The sequence below is a fragment of the Sinohyriopsis cumingii genome, chromosome 10, assembly GCF_028554795.1.
Source record: "Sinohyriopsis cumingii isolate HCF-2022 chromosome 10, ASM2855479v2, whole genome shotgun sequence".
Taxonomy (NCBI): Eukaryota; Metazoa; Mollusca; class Bivalvia; order Unionida; family Unionidae; genus Sinohyriopsis; species Sinohyriopsis cumingii.
In genome coordinates this window covers 18,845,007-18,861,994 of record NC_142970.1, presented here as the reverse complement: position 1 = coordinate 18,861,994, position 16,988 = coordinate 18,845,007, and the positions used below count along the sequence as shown (strand labels likewise).

At 35.9% G+C, this 16,988-nt stretch overlaps 1 protein-coding gene across 3 annotated transcripts in view; it reads right to left on the bottom strand.

Moving 5' to 3' along the window:
* LOC149789673 (myosin-IIIb-like) overlaps positions 1 to 16,988 on the bottom strand; it is a 235,291-nt gene that overhangs the window by 76,229 nt on the left and 142,074 nt on the right. For 2 of the 3 annotated variants that reach the window (XM_089971686.1, XM_089971688.1), the window contains exons 23-26: positions 12,351 to 12,569; positions 6,859 to 7,001; positions 5,390 to 5,404; positions 2,994 to 3,106 (exon numbers count right to left, since the gene is read on the bottom strand). In XM_089971686.1, the coding sequence (XP_089827812.1) occupies positions 2,994 to 3,106; positions 5,390 to 5,404; positions 6,859 to 7,001; positions 12,351 to 12,569 (490 nt within the window). The remainder of the gene's footprint in view (positions 1 to 2,993; positions 3,107 to 5,389; positions 5,405 to 6,858; positions 7,002 to 12,350; positions 12,570 to 16,988) is intronic. The other variant, XM_089971687.1, reaches the window with a different exon arrangement.

Below are 16,988 nucleotides of genomic sequence, written 5' to 3'. Positions count from 1 at the left end.
GACGTAATTGTCATTCGCAGAAATGAATGTAGTATGTAATAGGGGGGTTTTCCCCGAAGTGGCGCTACGAAAACTATCTCAAAATGGCTGATGTTTACAGCTGGCGTCAAAAGGCGCTTCTATGCGAATCTTGCAGAGGCGTCAAAAGGCGCTTCCATGCGAATGGAGTAGAGGCGTCCAAAGACGCTTGTATGAGGTAAAGGGTTATATAAACAGATAGATACTTATAGACATGTCATGCGAACATCTGACGTAGATGGAAGATCCAGCAACCATTTCAGGAAGAATGTTAAAAAATAAAGTATACAGCAACTATCCAATGAATTGACATGCTGGTCAACATAGACAGACAGACAGACAGACAGATAAATTGACTAACATAATATGACAAACCAATTTGCTGACATAGTGCAGATATTTAGTAACTGTCTTAAGGACAATGTGTATCAAAGGAAAACAGAAGTATGTAATAAAGTGTTTCCTGAATGAAGGTGTTCACAGGCAGACGGATAAACATATCCCATATCAATTTATCTTATAGTGTACAGTCAGCAAGCAAATTATTCAATCTGTGAAACAAAGCCTTAAGTATTTAGCAACTGTCTGCTACATCCATGTGGTTATTCCAGACAGTGAGAGACAGACATGCAACTGTCTGCTAGATCCATGTGGTTATTTCAGACAGTGAGAGACAGACATGCAACTGTCTGCTAGATCCATGTGGTTATTCCAGACAGTGAGAGACAGACATGCAACTGTCTGCTACATCCATGTGGTTATTTCAGACAGTGAGAGACAGACATGCAACCGTCTGCTAGATCCATGTGGTTATTTCAGACAGTGAGAGACAGACATGCAACTGTCTGCTAGATCCATGTGGTTATTCCAGACAGACATGCAACTGTCTGCTAGATCCATGTGGTTATTTCAGACAGTGAGAGACAGACATGCAACTGTCTGCTACATCCATGCGGTTATTTCAGACAGTGAGAGACAGACATAACTGTCTGCTACATCCATGCGGTTATTTCAGACAGTGAGAGACAGACATAACTGTATGCTAGATCCATGTGGTTATTTCAGACAGTGAGAGACAGACATAACTGTCTGCTACATCCATGTGGTTATTCCAGACAGTGAGAGACAGACATGCAACTGTCTGCTAGATCCATGTGGTTATTTCAGACAGTGAGAGACAGACATGCAACTGTCTGCTAGATCCATGTGGTTATTCCAGACAGTGAGAGACAGACATGCAACTGTCTGCTACATCCATGTGGTTATTTCAGACAGTGAGAGACAGACATGCAACTGTCTGCTAGATCCATGTGGTTATTTCAGACAGTGAGAGACAGACATGCAACTGTCTGCTAGATCCATGTGGTTATTCCAGACAGACATGCAACTATCTGCTAGATCCATGTGGTTATTTCAGACAGTGAGAGACAGATATGCAACTGTCTGCTACATCCATGTGGCTATTTCAGACAGTGAGAGACAGACACAAAGATGGAAACAAGACATTCAAACATGTAAAATCACTTGAGCAAGAAATGTAGGCCACTATAACTTATTTATGTCTGTGGAGACAGATGTATTCATACAGTTTTATGACTAAATCCAACTGTACAGTGACAATTAGCATCCCTGGAGACAGATATAACCATAAAGTTATATGAATACATGCAACTGTACAGTGTCAGAGTAACATCCCTGGTGCCAGCTGTACCCATAAAGTTGTATGACTACATGCAACTGTACAGTGTCAGAGTAACATCCCTGGTGCCAGCTGTACCCATAAAGTTTTATGACTACATGCAACTGTACAGTGTCAGAGTAACATCCCTGGTGACAGATGTACCCATAATGTTTTATGCCTACATGCAACTGTACAGTGTCAGAGTAACATCCCTGGTGACATATACCAAAAAAGTTTTATGACTGTACAAGTATCTGTACAGTGTCTTGTAGCAACCCTGGAAACAAATGTACCTATAATGTTTTATGACTGTAAATCCACCTGTACAGTGTCAGAGTAACATCCCTGGAGACAGATGTACCCATAAAGTTGTATGGCTGTACATGCAACTGTACAGTGTCAGAATTGCATCCCTGGAGACATATGTACCTATAAAGTTGTATGGCTGTACATGCAACTGTACAGTGTCAGAGTAGTATCCCTGGAGACAGATGTACCCAAGTTTTATGACTGTACAAGTAACTGTACAGTGTCAGAGTAATGTTGTTGTTGTTGTAGAGTTTAATGCCATTTTTCAGCACAAGATAGGCTATACTGGCAAGCTTTCTCATATACTTACACTGGCCAAACCTAAGAATTGAACCAACACAGAGGTGAGATGGCAGTGATCCATAACTGTGAGCACTTTAGACCACATGGCCACTCGGGGCCTCCAGTGTCAGAATAGCATCCCTGGAGATATAAGTAGCCATAAAGTTTTATGACTTTAAATGCAACTTTACTGTGTCAGAATAGCATCCCTGGAGACAGATGTACCCAAGTTTTATGACTGTACATGCAACTGTACAGTGTCAGAATAGGATCCCTGGAAACAGACGTACCCATACAATTATATGACTACATGCAACTGTACAGTGTCAGAAGAGCATCTCTGGAAACAGATGTGCCCATCTTTTATAACTGGACATGCAACTGTACAGTGTCAGAACAGCATCTCTGAAGACAGATGTGCCCATGTTTTATGACTATATGCAACAGTAGTGCCAGAATAGCTTTCCTATCGACCAATGTACCCAAAATGTTTTATGATGAAATATGCAACTGTACAGTGTCAGAGTAATATCCATGGAGACCAATGTACCCATAAAGTTTTATGACCGTACAATCATGCAACTATATGGTGTCAGTCAGAGTGGGAAGCCTAATGCAAATACTTTCAATCAATGCTACTGCCAATAACATCAACATCATTCAAATCAGTGAAAAATTATATGTTGTACAATGAAAATGTTACCTGACAAAGTGGGGAGATCCAGCCACCATTTTTGCTAGAAGATCCATTAATGAAAACCTGAAGTATGTGGCAACTGTTTGCTGTACACGTGTCATGCTGGCTGAGGCAGAACCCTGCTTAAGAAGATTGAGAAATAACATTTCAAACAGTATGAAATACAGATTTCTAGTAAGCAGTATGAAATACAGATTTCTTGTAAACAGTATGAAATACATATTTCCAGTAAACAGTATGAAATACAGAATTCTTGTAAACAGTATGAAATACATATTTCCAGTAAACAGAGCACTTTAATTAGATCTAAATTCAAGATTTTCTTTTTCTACATTTTTCCTGTATTTTCTACATTTGCATATCATGTGATTATTTCAAGACATGGATAACAGAGACAGTATACTGGATCTATGACTGTACTGTACCAGTGTTCTCAAAAACTGCATCATAAATTTTCATTTGCTCGGAATGGTGTCAATTACTCTCTCTGTCATATCTGATAATTACATGTATTGCATATAGTATATATTATAAAAATCAGTATATATAAAACATCTGACTTGTTCACACACCCATGTTTTTATTTTAAGTGATTAAACAAATGAGTATAATACTTTTAAATTGCATGCTGGGTGGGATATACCCCAATTGTCAAGGTGGGAATCATGCCCCTACTTTTGCCAAGGTGGGATATACCCCTGTTACTATTGGCAAGAAGGGATATGCCCCTATTATTGTCAGGGTGGGATATGCCCCTCCCACTGTCTGGGTGGGTTGCCAGTGTCATGTTATGATGTGCCACTATTATTTGTCTGGATGCAACATAAAAATAAGAAAATAAACTACCAGGTTCTTTTTAATGAACTGCCTACTGTATAAAAATACATTTTACAACACATGAAATGAAGACTATATCAAAAACAGGATTTTACAACACAGGAAATTACTACATCAAAAATATAAGATTTTAGAACATACGAAATTACCACATTCAAAACATATGATTTTAGAACATAGGAAAATGAAGATATATCTAAAACAAGATTTTAGAACACTGAAAATTACTACATCAAAAATACAATATTTTAGAACATAGGAAATTACGACATTAAAAATATATGATTTTAGAACATAGGAAATTACTACATTAAAAGAATATGATCGCAGAACACAGGAAATAATTACTTCATCATAAGCTGGGCAATTCTTTATGATTTTTATAACTGCATCCTAATAGGTAAATGATCTATTTTAAGTGCAATTATTACCTAAGCTATGTAATGTACCTGTAAATTATTTATAATACATTTATATTTCATGATACAAATTGGAAAGGAAAATAAACTATTCATTCATTCACTTATTAATTAGGAATCTCATGAAGAAAGAAAAAACAACATATACTGCTGTTCATGGTCCTCTTCGATAATATAAACATACTGCTCTCTCTCTCACTCTCGATATATATATATATATATATATATATATATATATATATATATATATATATATATATTTTTCTACATTTCCGTTCTTATCTTTTGGTAACAAGAGAATTTTTACAGACATCTGAAATATTACTTGAAGAATTGCTCAACCATTATAGTGATTTCACTGTTAAAAATAAATAATATACTTTTTTTTCCAGTCTATGTACTACCATTATCAGTGGAATAATTGCCAAGGGAAATAACTCTGATCAAGGTCAATAATTTATTTCCATGGTACCTGGCAGAAATTGGTAAGCTGACATCACAGGAGAGTAAGGTAAATGTGTATCTCCTGAGTAGTCAGCTGTGTAGTGGAGTGTGTTAGAAGGAAGCATTCAAAGCTGAAAACAAGACTGTTGGGTGTAGTCCATTATAGGAACAACAGTATAGTGATTCAGTGCTTTTATGAAGACAAAGGATGTTAGTGTTTTGCTGTCTCACAAGCATCTGATGTGTGATAATTGTCAGCAAAATCATCTACCAATATTTAAGTTCCCTCCTTTGATATAAAAGTTCTGACTTGAAAGAGCCATTGGATCTACAATTTGTTACTAATTTTAGTAAGACCATAACATGTGTTATTATTATTAGTAATACAAACTTTATTAAATAATAAAGAATGGACACAATGCCATTGGCATGGATGGATTAAAATCCTTTAAGCTAAATATTTATAAAATGATGTAGATCTGAAACTAAAGTGCATAAGAACAAAAGAATAAAAGTGCAGTTTATGAATTTTTAATGTGAAATGCCTTGAAAAATCAGTGCTTCAGATGAGACAAACATAAAGTGAGTTTGAGAAAATGATGTTAGAAGCCAAGCCATTGATTAGTATGTAAATGAAGAGTTAGTGGAGAAAAGGGAGACAAACCCAAAATCTGTCAAAACATTATCAACAAATATACTTACGAGAGCACCATATATCTGTAATGTTCATGTAAAAGGACCAATCATTTATTTCAATACAAATATCATGTAAATGGACCAATCATTTATTTCAATACAAATATCATGTAAATGGACCAATCATTTATTTCAATACAAATATCATGTAAATGGACCAATCATTTTTTTTCAACACAAAGAACATGTAAAAAGACCTATCATTTGTTACAAATGTTGAAAATCTACAGTAGTGTCAAAGCCTACTGGGTAGAATTGACATTTGGGGTGTGATGTCAAGGATTACATTCAAAAGGGGGAGACTGTGCTATGGAGGAATTTTACAGGAAAAGACCATGTTAGTTTAGCGTACTTTATAGTGAAGGACCATGTTATTCTAAGAAATGGTTTGCACAAATCTTGAGAAACTGCCAACAAAACATAAAGCAGTAACATAAAATGATACATACATAGATATACCCACATTCTTGTGATATTGTTGTTTCTACTGTTAAATGCCAGTTACTTACAGAACAGGTCATTTGTAAACTTGGAATTTTTTGAACAGATGGATTTATAATACTGTGCAGAACAAGCTTATGTCCAATGTCTGCATTATCATGCCCAATGTTTGCATATCATGTCCAATGTTTGCAGATCATGCCCACATTTGCATATTATTTCCAATGTTTGCAGATCATGCCCCACATTTGCATATCATGTCCAATGTTTGCAGATCATGCCTCACATTTGCATATCATGTCCAATGTTTGCAGATCATGCCCCACATTTGCATATCATGGCCAATGTTTGCAGATCATGCCCTACATTTGCATATCATATCCAATATTTGCAGATCATGTCCAATGTTTGCAGATCATGCCCTACATTTGCATATCATGTCCAATGTTTGCAGATCATGCCCCACATTTGCATATCATGTCCAATGTTTGCAGATCATGCCCCACATTTGCATATTGTGTCCAACGGTTGCAGATCATGCCCCACATTTGCATATCATGTCCAATGTTTGAAGATCATGTTGAATGTTTGCAGATCAAAAAGATCATGTCCTGCATTTGCATATCATGTCCAATGTCTTCAAATAATGTCCTGCATTTGCATATCATGTTCAGTTTTTGCAGATCATATTCAATGTTTGAGTTTTAGATAAATTACATGAAACAGGCATTCAAAGCAAATACATAGTTCAGCTTTTATGACATGCATCGTGAAAAATTTCCAATTAAATCCATATGCTGAAGCTTAGCATTAGTATATAATATTTTCATTATCAATATATATATTGATATTAGTTGCTTTTTCTTAATGGTTTTCTTACAAAGTTCTGTGGTTATGGCATACATGTGAAAAAAGTTAATCAATGACTCTTCTATAATAGTGATGTAGGTAAGTAAAATAATTAGTCATTTTATCACTGTTTATACTGCATATATGATATACTTTCCATGTATACTAGTAAATGCAAGACTTACTTTACTTCCACCCATACCAGATGCAGCATTATTTTTGGCACCAAAGCTTTTGATGCTAATCCCACCTGTACTACCATGGGGGGTAACTTTGCCTGACTGCCCACCTGTGGCATTGGAAGCCCATGATCCTTCTGCAAGATTTCCTACAGAATAAAACAAAGATTTTTGTTCTCAGATGTTTCAGAATTATTAGATTTTAATAGATATGGTATATAGACTTTATAAGTCTATACCAATTTTCAACAACTGTGAAACAAAATTGATCATGACCAATTAATAATTGTATCTTGTGATATTCCTATTGTTCCTGTAGATGTGCATCCTCCCTTAATCCATCAACATCATAAGGCAACGTGCATGTGTGATAGGCCATCCAAAAGGCATGGTTTTATAAAGATTTACATACATATGTCAATTGTTAGGTATAATGTATTAACTGTGATGTCTATTGTTAGGTATGTATTAACTGTAATGTGATCTTTCAGTAAGAGAGTTGATTAAATGTATCCCTTTATGCAATTTCTTGCACATAAACAAGGTATCATGTTTATTACACCATTGTTCATTCTTTACTGTGGATTGCATGCTCAGTGTATTACTTTACAATTACTTTATTCTCCAGTATGTATTGTATTCCAAGTATATAACAGTAAGGATATTCTCAATATGTACTGCATGCCCAGTATATAACAGTAAGGATATTCTCCATATGTACTGCATGCCCAGTATATAACAGTAAGGATATTCTCCATATGTACTGCATGCCCAGTATATGACAGTAAGGATATTCTCCATTTGTACTGCATGCCCAGTATATGACAGTAAGGATATTCTCCATATGTACTGCATGCCCAGTATATGACAGTAAGGATATTCTCCATATGTACTGCATGCCCAGTATATGACAGTAAGGATATTCTCCATATGTACTGCATGCCCAGTATATAACAGTAAGGATATTCTCCATATGTATTGTATTCCCAGTATATAACAGTAAGGATATTCTCCATATGTACTGCATGCCCAGTATATAACAGTAAGGATATTCTCCATATGTACTGCATGCCGAGTATATAACAGTAAGGATATTCTCAATATGTACTGCATGCCCAGTATACAACAGTAAGGATATTCTCAATATGTACTGCATGCCCAGTATATGACAGTAAGGATATTCTCCATATGTACTGCATGCCCAGTATATAACAGTAAGGATATTCTCCATATGTACTGCATGCCCAGTATATAACAGTAAGGATATTCTCAATATGTACTGCACGCCCAGTATACAACAGTAAGGATATTCTCCATATGTACTGCATGCCCAGTATATAACAGTAAGGATAATCTCCATATGTACTGCATGCCCAGTATATGACAGGAAGGATATTCTCCATATGTACTGCATGCCCAGTATACAACAGTAAGGATATTCTCCATATGTACTGCATGCCCAGTATATGACAGTAAGTATATATTCTCCATATGTATTGGATTCCCAGTATATAACAGTAAGGATAATCTCTATATGTGCTGCATGACCAGTATATAACAGTAAGGATATTCTCCATATGTACTGCATGCCCAGTATATGACAGTAAGGATATTCTCCATATGTACTGCATGCCCAGTATATGACAGTAAGGATATTCTCCATATGTACTGCATGCCCAGTATATGACAGTAAGGATATTCTCCATATGTACTGCATGCCCAGTATATAACAGTAAGGATATTCTCCATATGTACTGCATGCTCAGTATATAACAGTAAGGATATTCTCCATATGTACTGCATGCCCAGTATATGACAGTAAGGATATTCTCCATATGTACTGCATGCCCAGTATATGACAGTAAGGATATTCTCCATATGCACTGCATGCCCAGTATATGACAGTAAGGATATTCTCCATATGTACTGCATGCCCAGTATATGACAGTAAGGATATTCTCCATATGTACTGCATGCCCAGTATATGACAGTAAGGATATTCTCCATTTGTACTGCATGCCCAGTATATGACAGTAAGGATATTCTCCATATGTACTGCATGCCCAGTATATGACAGTAAGGATATTCTCCATATGTACTGCATGCCCAGTATATGACAGTAAGGATATTCTCCATATGTACTGCATGCCCAGTATATGACAGTAAGGATATTCTCCACATGTACTGCATGCCCAGTATATGACAGTAAGGATATTCTCCACATGTACTGCATGCCCAGTATATGACAGTAAGGATATTCTCCATATGTACTGCATGCCCAGTATATGACAGTAAGGATATTCTCCATATGTACTGCATGCCCAGTATATGACAGTAAGGATATTCTCCATATGTACTGCATGCCCAGTATATAACAGTAAGGATATTCTCCATATGTACTGCATGCCCGGTATATAACAGTAAGGATATTCTCACTATGTACTGCATGCCCAGTATATGACAGTAAGGATATTCTCCATATGTACTGCATGCCCAGTATACAACAGTAAGGATATTCTCCATATGTACTGCATGCCCAGTATATGACAGTAAGGATATTCTCCATATGTATTGGATTCCCAGTATATAACAGTAAGGATAATCTTCATATGTGCTGCATGCCCAGTATATAACAGTAAGGATATTCTCCATATGTACTGCATGCTCAGTATACGACAGTAAGGATATTCTCCATATGTACTGCATGCCCAGTATACGACAGTAAGGATATTCTCCATATGTACTGCATGCCCAGTATATGACAGTAAGGATATTCTCCATATGTACTGCATGCCCAGTATATGACAGTAAGGATATTCTCCATATGTACTGCATGCCCAGTATACAACAGTAAGGATATTCTCCATATGTACTGCATGCCCAGTATACAACAGTAAGGATATTCTCCATATGTACTGCATGCCCAGTATATGACAGTAAGGATATTCTCCATATGTACTGCATGCCCAGTATATGACAGTAAGGATATTCTCCATATGTACTGCATGCCCAGTATATGACAGTAAGGATATTCTCCATATGTACTGCATGCCCAGTATATGACAGTAAGGATATTCTCCATATGTACTGCATGCCCAGTATATGACAGTAAGGATATTCTCCATATGTACTGCATGCCCAGTATACAACAGTAAGGATATTCTCCATATGTACTGCATGCCCAGTATATGACAGTAAGGATATTCTCCATATGTATTGGATTCCCAGTATATAACAGTAAGGATAATCTCCATATGTGCTGCATGACCAGTATATAACAGTAAGGATATTCTCCATATGTACTGCATGCCCAGTATATGACAGTAAGGATATTCTCCATATGTACTGCATGCCCAGTATATGACAGTAAGGATATTCTCCATATGTACTGCATGCCCAGTATATAACAGTAAGGATATTCTCCATATGTACTGCATGCCCAGTATATGACAGTAAGGATATTCTCAATATGTACTGCATGCCCAGTATATGACAGTAAGGATATTCTCCATATGTACTGCATGCCCAGTATATGATAGTAAGGATATTCTCCATATGTACTGCATGCCCAGTATATAACAGTAAGGATATTCTCCATATGTACTGCATGCCCAGTATATAACAGTAAGGATATTCTCCATATGTACTGCATGCCCAGTATATAACAGTAAGGATATTCTCCATATGTACTGCATGCCCAGTATATAACAGTAAGGATATTCTCCATATGTACTGCATGCCCAATGTATTACCATGTGTCTTGTGTGCCCAGTGTATTACCATGTTTCTTGTGTTGTCAGTATATTACTGTGTTTCTTGTGTGCCCAGTGTATTATCATGTGTCTTTGCCTATTGTCCAGTGTATTTCCATGTTTCCTGTGTGACTAAGATATTACCATGTCTTTGTCTAGTGTGTCCAGTGTATTATCATGTTTCTTGTGTACTCTATATATATATATATATATATCTATATAACAAAGGAACTCATGAATGAAATTCTCATTTTCCATGAACCCTATATGTAAAGAATAAAAAAGGATGTAAGTCTGGTTCTCCATGAACTAAAACCTTAGATATAAAGGATATCAAGGGTTGGAATTCTGGTTTTCCATGAGCCCTATATATAAAAAGGACAGCAAGAAATGGAATTCTGGTTTCCTATGAACAACCCCTATAAAAACAGGACCACAAGGAATGGAATTCTGGTTCTTTATAAATGAAACCCTATATATAAAGGACAGCAAAGGAATGAAGTTCTACCTTTCAAAACAAAAATATGGCTGTGATTTCCCTTTGAAAAAAGCTAATTTTACTATATGCATTTTCTCATAGACATCTTATGGGGCTGTCATAGAGCTGCATTATTAGGGGTAGTCTCTAAACACCATTCATAGGGGCTGTCTTAGAGCTGCATTATTAGGACTGTCTTAGAACAGCTTTATTATGGGCTGTCTCAGAACAACATTATTATGTGCTGTCTTAGAACAGCATTATTAGGGTCTGTCTTAGAACAGCTTTATTATGGACTGTCTTAGAGCTGCATTATTAAGGGCTGTCTTAGAACATCATTATGTGCTGTCTTAGAACAGCATTCACATGGACTGTCAAATAGGCCCCCATAATGCAATTTAGAATTCTGTATCATTTTCACATGAACCCTTTTTTAATTTGAATACCCAGGTATACATTGTACAGAATTTAGATTTCTGTTTCATTATCATATGAACTCCTTTTGTAATTTGAATACCCAGGTATATATTGTATAGAATTTAGAATTCTGTATCATTTTCATATGAACTCCTCTTGTAATTGGAATACCCAGGTATACATTGTTTAGAATTTAGAATTCTGTATCATTTTCACATGAACTCCTCTTGTAATTTGAATACCCAGGTATACATTGTATAGAATTTAGATTTCTGTTTCATATTTCATATTTCAATTTCATATGAACTCCTTTTGTAATTTGAATACCCAGGTATACATTGTACATAATTTAGAATTCTGTATCATTTTCATATGAACCCCTTTTGTAATTTTTGAATACCCAGGTATACATTGTACATAATTTAGAATTCTGTATCATTTTCATATGAACCCCTTTTGTAATTTGAATACCCAGGTATACATTGTTTTGTAAACAGCCTAACCTAGATGCCATATGTTCTTGTATGGAGCAGACCTTAACATGTTTGTATTGCATGAAAAATTGACAAAAAATAATTTAAAACTTTGGATAGTGATGTTGAAATACAAATTTTGAGACTGGATTCTGAACAGTTTGTATTGTATGAAATATTATGATACAAAATAATTTAAAACTTTGGATAGTGATGTTGAATCACAAATTTTGAGACTGGATTCTGAACTGATATATGGAATCTAAATTCTTTTAGTTGACATTCATTTTCACAGGTGCACCATGTTTGAAAATCAGAGTGAAAAATAATTAAATGCACTATATTACAACTTCATTCTGGCTTCAAAGAATACCTCACCTGTTTTTGTTAGTGGGGTCTGGAAAAGCGATTGGACAACTTTGTTACTCGAGGATCGCAGGACATTTACAAGCTCCACAGGCAGACGATCACGATTTTTCTCAAGAAATCCCACTGCATCATAAACAACAGCTCCGGCATAATGATCGATACAAAATACCAAGTTGTTCCCTTTGGGGCGTGTGTAGTATGCACTCTTAATATTCTGATGAAACTTGTCTGTAGATAAAACATGAATAAATTGCTTACATGATTTTAACAGAATATTTTCAACCAATGATAAAACCACCTATATTTATAGAAGATTTTGTCAGATATTTACACAAAATATCTTTATCTGAAACATAGCCCACCCCAACATTTTGATAAATTTATCAATCTGGCCCACTTATCTTATCATGGAAAACAAATGGTATTCTGAATTTTATTACATTCGGAATATTAAAATTTGAAAATGTGAGCTTATCAACTCTACTCAAAACTTTGCTCATTCTCATCACAAGAACCCAAAACAAATAACAAAAATAATACCATATGACAGAAGATTTCAAGAAATGATTCAACCCATCCTACAAAAGAAACCTTCATTAGAAACATTAATAAAAAGTATTTTATAGCAAATAAAAATCACTATATATAATGATACATTCATTCAGCAGCAAATAAAAATCACCATGGTGGCGCTCTACAGTTTCGTATTTTGCATAGGTTAGAATTTTAAGGAAAAAGAATTTCCCATGATTTCTTCACTGGTTATACTGGCTATATAATAAAGACTTTGTATATTTTAGGTGCTGTTAAAAGAACTTTTAATTCCCTTTATTTTGATATATGACTGATGGGTGTAATTTAGGTTCTAGAATATACAGCTTGGGCTCACTTAAGATGTGCTCATATATAAAAAAAAACTGGTCATTTTCACTTCATGGACTTCAGAGGTAAATTGTTGAAAAAAGAGCCGATAACTTTTTTTACTTTTCAGATATTTTGTAATTGGTTCATTGCACTTTCAGTAAATGCTATTGTCTACTTCAGAAAAGCTTGTTTTCCTTATTTTAATAATTGCTAAAGTTATTGCACTTTTGATTAATTCTGGTTAATTTGTCAAGCACAGGGGAGCATCCATTTTGTTGTACCGTGTGCTTAGATCATGTACAATTTCCACAAGTACAGTATCCAAAGAAACGTCAACCACATTACATAAAAGTAACATAGAGGTATGCCAACATTATCTCTATTGTGCATGTTACAAATGCAAACAACTTCACCTTATCTACGTCACTCTCTAAAAAGTACAAAATAACTGGTGAGCACCCCCATAAATATAATGGCACATTCATTCAGCAGCAAATAAAAATCATTATATATAAAATGGTAGATTCATTCAGCAGCATATTTACTTCAGGGAGTAACATGCTCCATAGATAAAGCCATGACAAATTAAATGCTTGCATACACTATTGCTCAAAACTTGATTGTACACAAGGTGTACCAGTTCATAAAGTTTATTGGTTTTTACAATCTTAATCCATGATTAATTTCCATGTCACTCACCAAGTTATTGGTCACAACTTGCCAACAATGGTTTGGTCACAACTTACCAACAAGTGTTTGGTCACAACTTACCAACAAGTGTTTGGTCACAACTTACCAACAAATGTGTGGTCACAACTTACCAACAAGTGTTTGGTCACAACTTACCTACAAGGGTTTGGTCACAACTTACCTACAAGGGTTTGGTCACAACTTACCAACAAGTGTGTGGTCACAATTTACCAACAAGGGTTTAGTCACAACTTACCAACAAGGGTTTGGTCACAACTTACCAAAAAGGGTTTAGTCACAACTTACCAACAAGGGTTTGTTCATATAACTTACCAAGAAGGGGTTGGTTATATAATTTACTAAGAAGGAATTCATCATACAAAGTACCAAGAAGGGTTTGGTCACAACTTACCAACAAGGGTATGGACATATAACTTACCAACAAGGGTTTGGACATATAACTTACCAATAAGGGTTTCTTCATATAACTTACTGACAAAATTTGGTCACAACTTACCAACAAGTGTTTGATCATACAAGTTACCAACAAGAGTTTGGTCATATAATATACCAGGAAGGGTTTGGTCACAATTTACCAACATGGGTTTCCACATACAACTTACCAGGAAGGGTTTGGTCTTACAACTTACAACAAGGGTTTGGTCATACAACTTATAAACAAGAGTTTGTTCAGACAACTTACCAGGAAGGATTTGGCCATACAACTTACCAAAAAGGGTTTGGTCATACAACTTACCAAAAATACTTAGGTCATATAACCTACCAAGAAGGGTTTAGTCATAAAAATTACAACAAGGGTTTGGTCATACAACTTACAAGGGTTTGGTCATGCAACTTACAAGGGTTTGTTCATACAACTTACCAAGAATAGTTTGGTCATATAACCCACCAGGAAGGATTTGGTCATACAACTGACCAATAAGGTTTGGTCATACAACTTACCGACAAGGGTTGATCATACAACTTACCAACAAGGGTTTGGTCATACAACTTACAACAAGAGTTTGGTCATACAACTTACAACAAGGGTTTGGTCATATAACCTACCAGGAAGGGTTTGATCATATAACTTACAACAAGGGTTTGGTCATACAACTTACCAACAAGAGTTTGGTTATATAACCTACCAGGAAGGATTTCATCATACAACTTACAACAAGGGTTTGGTCATACAACTTACCAACAAGAGTTTGTTCACTACTTACCAAAAAGGGTTTAATCACTACTTACCATCAAGGGTTTGGTCACAACTTACCTACACAACTTACCTACAAGGGTTGAGTCACAACTTACCAACATGGGTTTTATCACAACTTATCAACAAGGGTTTGCTCACAACTTACCAACAAGGGTTTGGTCATACAACTTACCAAGAAGGGGATGGTTATATAATTTACTAAGAAGGGTTTGGTCACAATTTACCAACAAGTATTTGGTCACAACTTACCTACAAGGGTTTGGTCACAATTTACCAACAAGGGTTTGGTCACAACTTACCCACAAGGGTTTGGTCATACAACTTACCAACAAGGGGTTGGTTATTTAATTTAACAAGAAGGGTTTGGTCATACAACTTAGCAACAAGGGTTTGGTCATATAACCTACCAGGAAGGGTTTGGGCATACAACTTACCAAGGGTTTGGTTATATAATTTATCAAGAAGGGTTTGGTCATACAACTTATAAGGGTTTGGTCATGCAACTTACAAGGGTTTGGTCATACAACTTACCAACAAGGGTCTCATCATACAACTTACCAACAAGGGTTTGGTCATACAACTTACCATCAACGGTTTGGTCACAACTTACAACAAGGGTTTGTTCATACAACTTACAACAAGGGTTTGGTCATACAACTTACCAACAAGGGTTCGGTCATATAACCTACCAGGAAGAGTTTGGTCATAAAACTTACAAAAAGGGTTTGGTCATATAACCTACCAAGAACAGTTTGGTCATATAACCTACCAGGAAGGGTTTGGTCATACAACTTACCGACAAGGGTTTGATCATACAACTTACCAACAAATGTGTGTTCGTACAACTTACCAACAAGGATTTGGTCATACAGCTTACAACAAGGGTTTGGTCATACAACTTACCAACACGAGTTTGGTCATATAACCTAACAGGAAGGGTTTGATTATACAACTTACAACAATGGTTTGGTCATACAACTAACCAACAAGGGTTTGGTCATATAACCTACCAGGAAGGGTTTGGTCATACAAATTACAACAATGGTTTGGTCATACAACTTACCAACAAGCGTTTGGTCATACACCTTACCAACAAGGGTTAGGTCATACAACTTACCAACAAGAGTTTGATCATATAACCTACCAGGAAGGGTTTGATCATGCAACTTACAAAAACGGTTTGTTCATACAAGTTACAAACAAGGGTTTGGTCATACAAGTTACCAACAAGGGTTTGGTCACTACTTACCAACACAGGTTTGTTTATATAATTTACCGACAAGGGCTTGGTCACAACTTACCAACAAGGGTTTTATCACAACTTATCAACAAAGGTTTGGTCACAGCTTACCAACAAGCATTTGGTCACAACTTACCAACAAGGGTTTGGTCATACAACTTACCAAGAAGGGGATGGTTATATAATTTACCAAGAAGGGTTTGGTCACAACTTACCAATAAATGGTTGGTCACAACTTACCTGCAAGGGTTTGGTCACAATTTACCAACAAGGGTTTGGTCACAAAATACCCACAAGGGTTTGGTCATAAAACATACCAAGAAGGGTTTGTTTATATAATTTACAAACAAAGGTTTAGTCATACAACTTACCAACAAGGGTTTGGTCATAGAACCTACCAACATGAGTTTGGTCATATAACCTACCAGGATGGGTTTCATCATACAACCTACCAACACGAGTTTGGTCATATAACCTACCAGGAAGGGTTTGATCATACAACTTACCAAGAGGGGTTTGGTTATATAACTTACCAAGTGTTTGGTTGTACAACTTAGCAACAAGGGTTTGGTCATATAACCTACCAGGAAGGGTTTGATCATACAACTTACTAAGAAGGGTTTGGTTATATAAT